General features: G+C 32.5%; 1 protein-coding gene across 1 annotated transcript; it reads right to left on the bottom strand.

Moving 5' to 3' along the window:
* Window positions 1-880: 880 nt before the first annotated feature.
* Window positions 881-7,577, bottom strand: LOC140971210 (carotene epsilon-monooxygenase, chloroplastic). Its single transcript, XM_073433345.1, has 9 exons — window positions 7,059-7,577; window positions 3,774-4,070; window positions 3,492-3,689; window positions 2,947-3,048; window positions 2,169-2,309; window positions 1,736-1,843; window positions 1,555-1,637; window positions 1,304-1,466; window positions 881-1,113 (listed from the first exon to the last, which is right to left on the bottom strand). Exons 1-9 carry the CDS (start codon window positions 7,539-7,541, stop codon window positions 1,069-1,071), a joined length of 1,620 nt encoding a protein of 539 aa, XP_073289446.1. The 5' UTR covers window positions 7,542-7,577; the 3' UTR covers window positions 881-1,068.
* Between the last annotated feature and the right edge of the window lie 3,386 nt (window positions 7,578-10,963).

The following is a 10,963-nucleotide window of genomic DNA, read 5'->3' as shown; positions in this document are numbered from 1 at the left end:
CATATAAAAATGGGTTAAATATATTATGATTCAAAAACATGGAGTTATGAAAAGGGAAATTGTGAGAAATAATCTTATTCAAACCCGCAAAAAACGATTAGTCACTTTTTAAAACATCTTTATCGCAATAATTATTTTCCCTGATGATAATCCACAGAATAATTACACGTGATAATCTATAAAATAATTACATACACAAAAAGTCATTATAACCAATATTAAACAATCCTAAAAATATTGTTTCCAAAAAAAAAAAAAACAATCCTAAAAATATCGTCGCTAAAAACCCTTAATTAATATAAGTTCCCAATTATTTATATAAACTGATTTAACTCCAAAAATACAATATATTAACAACTGGAAATAAAAAAATAACTTTGCAAGTAGCTAACATATGTACAGAGGCAGTAATATTTATTCACAATCTAAGAAAAAATATATGTATCAATATCTTAATCAAGTAAAAAAATAATTATTTTTTAAATTATCGTCGTAGCCACGTGACTATAAATTTACAATAAGATTATTTAAATAAAAAATTACATGAAAACCCGGGAGATATGGCTTGGACTTTGGATCTCACTTCGAAGTAAGAGATAGATTGGGATACATGAAAAAAAAAAGTGCAAGACAGCAAGCTATTCAATCAATCTGGCGAAAAAAAAAAGTATATTAGATAAATATTTATTTTTAAGTGTTTATTAACCTAAATATTAATTAACATCCCCACAGATCAAGTCGTGAGACGATTAAACAAACAAGGCTGCAAGGATGAATCGAGATCGAATAGTTTATGATTTCGGGTTTTGGCTTCTAACGATTTCTATTACAGTTGCTTAATTATGATTCGTCGAGTGTTATTTAAATTAAGCTCAATGTGCTTAAATGTATAATGTATTTTACTCAACAAAGAATTGTAACTAAAGTTTGTCTACATTATTATGTGCATATATAAACAAAATTAGTGGCTCAAACAAATCTTGGAATGTTTAGAAAATCAATGGACACGAAATTTCCAAAATCAAATAAAAATAATATCACAGGCTCAGCTCAGGGAATTCGCTGCAGCTAAATTGAATCAGTTGGCCTTCGGCTCACTTTCATGTATAAGCCCTGTCATGCAACAATCAAAAGCCTGTTTTCAGATGGTGATCACAATCCATTTTAAAATTGAGCGTAGGTGGCGTCGTGAGTTTTTTCAAAAAAAAATTTTAATTTTTTTGAAGAAATGAAGAGGGGGGCGGGTTTCTTTTTCAGTTTGGAAGAATAGCAAGAAACAGGAATCGCAGTTCAAGAATATTACGTTTGTCGTGTGAATGGTGGCACCAGTGGTCATGCCAATATCTTGATCAGGGATCAACTCGAAGTTGAAGCGCTGAACAAACACTGCCAGGGCTACAATTGCTTCGAGCAAAGCGAATTGATCGCCAACACATTTACGTGGCCCTCCACTGAATGGTATGTATCTGCAACATCGATACCATGATGTAGCAGAGAAGAAACATAAAACTTCTACCAGCATTACTAGAAAAGCGAAAATTTAAAAGGGGATGCCTGAAATCAGTGTTTGTTTCGTTGGGAACGGGTCCTTCCAAATCGAATCTTTCTGGCAGAAACTCCTCCGGTCTTTCCCAAACCTGGCATAGCATAATATAAGGACAGATGATAAAATGTTATGGTTTTGGATTTCAGGGAAATAAATGAATCCTGCCTACAAAACAAAGATGATAGATACCTGGGCAGAGTGATGAATATTGTACACTGAAATCATGATATCTTGACCAGGATTAACTTTATAGTTCCCTGGTAGCACGTCAGCTACTTGAGCTCGTCTCAACAAGACCTGATGAAAAATAAATGTTAGAAACCAAATAATATTTCTCGGGAATTCGGAATCACGTTCTATGTTATTAAAATAAAGCTATCTGAATTATGATTTCAATTGTGATGTAATTAACGATGATTAACAAGAGGTTTAGTCATCTAAGCCTTGTAAAGTAAATGTATGTATTCAGGATTAAACCATTTAATGCCAACTGCCAATGTTGTTTGAGATTCTCTCGCGCAATTTTTCTACTATTCAAAATTCAAAAGTATAATCAAGAATTATGAGCACTGGCAAATGAGTATAGGTTCAGCCAACATGAGAAATGGGAATCATAACTTACGGGTGGATGTGGGTATAAACGCATTGATTCCATTATGCAACGTGTCAAGAACTTGAGATTCTTTATGTCTTCATAGGTAGGAAGACGCCCCTGTAGAACTCTATCGACCTCAACTCGTGCTTTTTCCAAAGAGGATGAATACTGGATTACAAACAAGTTTAGTAAAAACCTGAGGTATGCATACAATCCAAAACCGAGGAAAAAAAGGAAAAATAGCAGAAAGTGAAGAGGCAATCATGTGCAATTAAGTACGCACCATTTATGCATTTTGGACCCACGCCAAGTTCTGGCATTATAAAATTGTTTATAATTGGCATAAATTATTTGTAATGTGAATGTATTCCTGGAACTCCTTAACACATCATAATCACTTTCCTTAAAGCATTATTCTCAGGTACAAGTTGGAAATTGTGTGCAAATAGATTTTAGGCAAATCGCTTCCAAGGATACAAAAAAGCTGTTTTCAGTGTTTTGCACAAACAAAGACACAATCCCAATGACGAATCTATTGAACTGTCAAATCTTGACAAGAACAAGAAGTAAAATCCATACAATGTTCATTAAACAAATCAATGGAGCTGGCAGCTACTATGAAGAAGAAAATGCGGTGCTTCGTCACTTTTTTCAGTATTTTATGTTCTGTATTGCCACTTCTTGGGACTTACTCAAGTGAACAACTTCACCCTTTCGTAATTAGGAGAACTACAAAATGTCTATATATTTTTCTTTAAAACATTAAATAAAGGACCAGGAGATTTTTAGTAAACACAAACAGTACCTTACTGAGCAGATAACTCGTCCAAGTTAACACAGAGCCAGTGGTTTCATGACCGGCGACTAACATTGATAAAAGGTCATCCCTTAGCTGTGTGCTAGAAACCTAAAGAAATATGACAAATCAGGTTTAGAATATTTGTGAATAGATACATCAACAGGACTTGAAGCATTAAAAAGTTTCGGTAGAAAATAATTATCATAACACTACCAGTTTTAAGTGAAAGATCATGCGGCATGAGACAATTACTGAATTGTGGGCAACTTTTATTGTAGACAAAGCAAGTTTAACCACAAGGTTCACAGAAGGGTTGCATCCAAGAATATAGGAGACGGGAGCAAGATAGGTGACTGAATTGATTTTGAGGGTGAAATTTGGAGATTTTGAAAATTTACTTCAAAAATTTCAAAATTACTTCATCTAATGGGGCGATCGCCCTCCCTGCTTAATCGGACCCTGGTTGCATACTTGCATCTACTATGCCGTTTTCAACAATGTTGTAAAAAGGTCACCAATCCAAATGAAGCAAGTTCAATGTAGATCCGTACTTCCTCTCTACTAGCTAGTAAGAATCGAAGAATGCTCGGGTCTGTGTCATTTACATACTCTTCCTCACTAATCCGTTCACCCTCAGTTTCCACAATCTCCTTGCACTTTGATATGAGTTCTTCCACCGTTTGTCTGATCAAAGAAACTGCCTTTTCAGCTTTAATCTGTCTAGGGATAACTTTACATAAAAAATTAATCTGCACAAATAGAAAAAACAAATTTGTTGTTTACACAGAACAAATAAAATATGATACGTCCCAACAAGTCAAAATATAACCCGCCTTCCAGTAAGGTAATATATCAGTTGAACGCAGCTCTGCCTCTTTCAGCGCAGTGTAAACCGCATCAATGACAGGATTATTGGTCGTAAGAGAATCAAAATTGTAGTTGAATAAAGCAAGACCAATAACATCAAGTGTAAGTTGCGAAAATGCTTCCTCCATGTTTACAGCTGACCCGTTGAGCACAGCAGGCTTCAGCTTTGCCACCAACTGCTCAGCACATCTGCAAAAGACCCGATCTACAACTATTGATAAGTACTTCTTGTGGAGTGATGGAACCACAGCCCTACGCCTCACCTATGGAGAGAACATAATATAAACCTCAAAATACCGACATCCATAGTATACTCATGCAACATAACGACCCCCACAAATATACGCAAATAAAAACCATGAATTCACTTACACGACAAGTATTATTGCCTATTTTTTCCATAATGAACTTGATAGAGAATACTGCTCGAGTCCATGATCTTTAAGTCAAAAGTTGACATAGAATGAGAATTGAGATCAACGACTTCAATAGCAGTAAAGTTCAATGTGATGTCCCATGTCGGTTGTATTAAGTTTTTTAGAATTGTATATGGATTTGAACAACCCTCCCTTTGAATTAGTTTTTGTGGTGGAATTAGACCAAAGTCTTAATCTTAACATGCTCTCAGAGCTCAAACTAATAGTTATTTGTTGGACTGCCCTTACGGACCACCCACAAATGTTTTATAAACTTTATGCTCCAGTTGTTACTGAGCTTGGAAGATGTGATATTCGTGACTAAATTTGCGATATAATAAATAAAATATATTTAAAATTTTCTTTTATCTAATAGTGAAACAAAAATTAGGGTTCTATTTTCATTTTTATGCTGAATTTTGTTTCACTCATGGTAGGGGTGTCAATCGGGTCGGGTTTCGGGTCAACCCGCGATATTTTTTATTTTTTTCCGACCCGAACCCGAAGCAACCCGAAAACTCCCAACCCGAACATGAACCCGTCTAACCCGCCTAACCCGAATTTTTTTTATTTTTTTAAAAAAAATTTATGAAAAAAATTCGAAAAAATTAAAAATAATAGTAATATTTTAATTTAAACACATAATAACAAAATTTTTTATTTAAATTTGAAAGTTTAATTGTAGAAAATTATAAGTATATTTACTAAATCAAATAAACAATTGTTAAAAAAATACAAATAAATATTAAATGATAAAAATTTATCATATAAAAATACAATAAATTTTGTTCAAACATACAATATATAAAAATATAGATAATTTTTTTAAAAAAAAAAATTTTCGGGTCAACCCGCGACCCAACCCGAAACCCGTCTAACCTGGCACTAACCCGAACGCGACCCGAACCCGAAAAACTCCAACCCGAACCTGATTTTTTTTCGTGTTGGGTCGTGTCGGATTGACGGATCGTGTCGCATTTTGACACCCCTAACTCATGGTACATAGAGTAAAGATTTATTTTTTATAATTAATTTTACCTTCAAAGACAACATACTATTTTTGAGTTAATTCACTATTTTAATTTTCAATTAATGATTTATCTTAATTTCAATTAATGTGAAATTATTATTATTTAAAAGTTGTAATTCATTTTCATAAATTCTTTTCAACGTGATAATAATTTCTCCTAATTAAATCGTCAATCTTTCATGTCACTTTTGTGTATTATATAAATCTTCCCAACCCACTTTCATTTTTCTTAAAAAGAGAGTGGAGAGACAAGTCATAAACCCTATATTTTATCACCACCAAATTTACTAAGTACTATTCCAATTCATTTTATTTTGTCAATTTGCCACCGCCAATTTATTCCCTTCCATACTAATATCTACTCATTATTTTTATTAAATTAGAGTAGTTGCATAAGGATTGAAGGGCACTGAAAATAATCGTCTTTTATGTGGATACATTGGGTATTGGGTACTTGTGAATATTTAAGGATTTCTTTATGAAATATAATTCTTAAGTTTTGCCATGAAGTTGATGATAGAAGATGATCAATAATAGTTTCTACTATATGAAGCTGAGATCGAGGTAAGTGGGCTTATATATGTGTTTTAAAATAATGATGTTTCTGTTTTTGAAAACTCGATCGTACACTACTCGTTTCATGTCTTTTGATTTCATGTATGTTTGTTACGCATGATTCCTATATTATTCCATGAAATCTTGAAAATGCACTGCTATGATTCGAATTAAAAGTGGCAAGGAAATTTCTGAAACATGATAAGATAAGATAAGGCCCTGATGCGGTGGGTTATAATAACCGTTCATTTGGTCTCACCCTTTATAGGAGTAACATATAGGGGACTGCTCAGTAAACCATGAATAAAGAGATGAATAACAGTGCCTTGTTTTGATACGTTTTGATGCCTCGTTTCGAGTTCTCTTTGTCTCATGTCTTGATTCATGTTGCGATATGTTCTGCGACAATTCACCTTTGAACTCATATTATATGTATATTTCAATATTTTGGTGTACAATTGGCCCCCACATGCTGAGTGCTTCCCCAAATACTGACTCCCTTACTTCCCTCCTCATATAAGAATGAAAAGGAACTCGAAGAGGAAGAGCATACATAATCTTGGGCTGATTAAAAAGGAGACATTTAGAAGTGCTACTATTATTTGATTTTTGCAGGCCCTATGATGATAAGTTTTAGCTTCCGCTGATGTATTTGATTATGTTTTGTACTTTGGGATGTAAGAACAAATTTCGTCATGAAATAATATATTGTTTTTTGGTTAAATTATATACTATGAGGCTTGTTGTTTTTTAATTTTATTTGAAAACAACGCCGATGCCGTGCTCTCAGGTTCGGGGCGTGATAGAAGGGATGTGTTAATGTCTCACATCAGCCAGATTAAGTCATTCATGGTGTGAGATGATGTGTTAGATGTCCACGTCGGCTGACTAAGTTCTTAAGAGTTATATATATGGACTTGTATTGATGGCCTCTTTTATCACAACAGTAACTACAAGCACAAACTCCATAAAACAATCAATTTCCTACTAAAGTTTTTTTTTTTTAAAAAAAAAGATCGGATCTTCGCACTCACTTATCCACAAATTTCAACCTATTAATCCAAGAAAATCAACCAACGACCTCTACGGTTATGCAACCAAAATTTATCAAATAATTCAAAACTAATTTACAGATATTCCGCAATTTCGTTTCTCCATCCACTCCAAATGCTCACAAAACGCACAAATATTCTCAAATTTGTTCATTGGAAGCTAAACTAATGCGATATTTGTAAGTGTGTATAATTTACCGTCCAAAGAGACCCTTCCGCAATGGCAAAACCAGATCCAAACAAGAACTCAGACACTTCAGCCACGAGCCCTTTTGCGTACTTTGCGCCATAGTTTTTCAACACATGCTTGGCAATGGGGGGATCACTTACCACCACAAAATTCCTGGGCCCGGCGGGGAGGCGGTAGATGGGCCCATAATCATTCATCCACTTGAACAGAGGGAGGAAAAGCGCCCCACCGAGAAGGTCCGCAACATCGTCCAGCTTGGCACTGGCATTGGGTATGTTGGACTCGTCTTTTAGGCCTGCTGATGTTAGAGATTTTGTAATACCGGTTAGCCAATCTGGGCTCACCCACGAGGCGGGCTTGGTGTTCGGCGGCTTGTTGTTTATGGAGTTCTTGATGAATGGTGCTGGGGTCCCAGCGACCCGGTGGCTGCGTCGGTGGTGGCAGTAGCGGTTGGCGAGGGGTGAAGAGGAGAGAATGGGTGCGGCTGACATGGCGGCAGTGGGGTGGATTAGTGTCGGCAAAATGAATCAAATAATTTTATTAAAATAAAAATACGTGTTTTTAATCCGTTTTCGCACGACAATACTTTCATTTTGAAATCATTTATTTTTCGAATTTTTACTTGTTATAACATTTAAGTGTTATAATTGCTTAGTTCTATAATATTTATGAAATATTTGTTCTCCTATATTAAAAAAGAGTGTGTTCTCTTTACAAACACAGTGAATGGGTTGTACACCATAAAAATATTATAATTGAATTTTTTTTATTTTGCTCGTGGTTTTTAGTTTAATAATTTTTAGAGATTTTTCAATTAAATTTCGATGTCCGATTTATTTTTTATTTTTATATTTATTATTGTAAATTATCGTATGTAGGTGAGCATTTAATCGTAGTCCCATGTTGCCAAAAATCCACCATGTCCACACAGCTTCAGTTCGGTGCGCTCACTGGATTATGCTCTTGCGAATTGCAGCGGAATAAATGGCAATTGGGAAAGGACAAGTTTAGGACTATATCTACAATATTTCTAGAATAAATTTTAAATACTTGTAATTCGAACCATACAAAGCGATAACTGATTATGTTATAAAATTGATTGAAACATTTTTTGTAAAACAACGAATTACGAGTATTTGTTCCTACAAATTTTATCCGTCCGAAGATTATGTATTCATTTGATAGTATCTTCGAGTTACTGATTGAACCATACATGTCCAAATCAATTTTAGATCATCAGATTTATAGCATTAGAGTGCTACTCATATGCAAACATGAATTATACTCTATTGGTTTCCATGGATTGTAAGTTAGATATAATAGTTGGCTCTTGTGTGATATCTGCGTTGGACATAACTTTCTCTCACTTACTATTGAAACAGAATTTGGAACGAAATCTAAAGTTGACAATTTTAGTTGAAACTAGCAAGTAACACGTGCGTTGCACGTGGTGAATAAATGTTGTAACGAGTAAGTGAACATAAAACACTTATATTGAATGAAATCGAAAGAACCATTTTCTATTGAAAATTCATAATATAAAAAAGTATTATCAAATTTTTTCTTATTCAAGTTTCAGTTTTTGGGTTATCTCTATGTGACTGTTTTGTCTTAGTTTCCTCATCATTTTACTGAAATCGTCTATTTTTTCATTATCTTGAATTTTTATGGTTTCTCCTTTGAAACATGATGAACTTTGTTTCTTTTTCTGTGGTTTTATCATTTCCTTAGTGTTTGTTGTCTTCTTATCTTCATGTTATACTTGTTTTGTCCTTTCTTTTGCGTTCGTTCTTTTCTTTTCTTCATTTTGTATTTCATTGATGTTTCAGTTCTTTGTTTTTATATCGGTATTTCTCTTGATTTGTGGTTTCTCAAATCCATCTACAACTATTGTTGTTATTCCATTTGTAGTCGAGACAGACTTGTCTAATTTGAAAAGAGAATTGTGATCTTATTTTCTTGGTTGATCAAGTATTGTTAAATACTCCAAATTACTTTTTTATGCAATATAAAATTTGTAGTTATTGACAATATGTATTGGATTATTATAATATTATTTAAATAAATATTTTAATTCACCTTAGTATGCATGTCAATTATTTTTTGATAGAGCAACCAATAAATGTCTCAGTAACCTCTTCGAACAACGTCACTCTAGCTATTTCATTTTCATCTTGAACCAGCATTATTATCTAGTACTTGAAAAAATAATTGTGAGAAAGTATACAAAATAATTAAATATTTTTAAGCATGTAAAGTTAATTATAGTTGCAATACCTTGGGACGATCTCGATATTCAGCTTCACAAAGTGTTGAACAAAACTACTTCTCTCCGGTGAATAGTAATGTCATCTTGTTTTTGAAAATTATTTAATGATCGAATCTTCTTGATGATGTCAATGATATATGTGCATAATTATATTATTCGATTAAAAAAATATACGTAAATATCAAAATAAATAAAATGGAAACATGCTTTGGTCATTAGTGTAATTTGAATTACTTGCTAAATGATCAAATTCTCTGAAGCGAAAATTAAGTTTGCCTAAATTTGGCTTCTTGCAACTCGGTGACTAAAGTTTCTTTTCGCATTATCAACTCAATATTCGAGTTTACATTTGGATAACAAGAATTTATTTCCTTAACGATTGAATTTCATATAAGTAACTTTTGTTACACTTTAAAAGCTGCTCAAATTGTTGAATAACATTTGAAAAAATCAAGCCATGTACCATAGTGTCTTACATACCATATTTATATTGTTAGTACATAACTGGTGGTCCGAAAATAATGCTATTATTTGTTTTAAAGAAATATAGCATTTAAAAAATAGTCACTTGTACATTTATGAAAGTTAACTTTCGAATAGTTTTTTAGATACGTCTTGTTGAAATTTGATATCTTTGTCGAATAATAAATACTTTGACTACTATATTGTTTTGATCATGTTGGAACATATCAATCAGCATCACATCAAGATTTGTCATTATTAGTATGTCTTTATTACGAACGTGTAAAACTTTTCTTTGGCTAGTGAAGTGGGTGCATGGTTTGCCGTATATGATTGAATCGGATTTAAAATTGTTAATAATCATCGTGACAAATGATATTAACTATTGCTTTTGAAGTAATTTCCATTTATTTCATTAATATTAACTATTTTTCTCTTCAGCTACCCCAATTATTATATTCGTTAGACTAATTATGTGATATATAATTAAATATATAATTGTTGTTTATTAATTACACGTTACAAAACTTTTTGAATATGTTTTGATTTGTTTATGAATATTTAAATATAATGAAATTTTTATAATAAACTATTTAACACTGGGCATATTTATATGTGTTAAATTAAAGCACTTATGAAGATGAAAAACGATTTTATCTGTTAAATTTCGTTGTTGTTAATTTTTAAAATAATAATATTATTAAATTGATTTTTTAAAGTGAGTGGTTAAATTATTTCAGAAAATAATCATGTATACATTTGTTTGGAATGTTTTTTTCCTTAAATTGATTTGCAAAACTTATATGATGTAATGATTATAATATATAATATAATATATATTAGTTATACAATAATACACAAGACAATATTAAAGTTAGGAAAAACCAATATACGATTAATAGATGGAAGAACAATTACGACAATTACACAAATCAACTCACTCTTTAAAGTAACACCTCATTTGGGTACATGTATAAAATAGTTATGTGAGACCAAGCTAACCATAAGTTGAAATTAGAAGAAAAAATGAAAATCATCCCAAGCTAATATTTGGACTGACAATTTATTATTCTATTATATTTTTATTCGATATGTCTGAATTAAATATTGTTTGACTAATTTTTGAGTGTCATGCACCTAACTAATCACCAGTCATTTACTCTATTCCGTAGAATACATATA

Source organism: Primulina huaijiensis, chromosome 2, assembly GCF_012295235.1.
Source record: "Primulina huaijiensis isolate GDHJ02 chromosome 2, ASM1229523v2, whole genome shotgun sequence".
Classification (NCBI taxonomy): domain Eukaryota; kingdom Viridiplantae; phylum Streptophyta; class Magnoliopsida; order Lamiales; family Gesneriaceae; genus Primulina; species Primulina huaijiensis.
The sequence above is the reverse complement of the archived record's forward strand: the minus strand, read 5'-3'. Positions and strand labels throughout refer to the sequence as shown.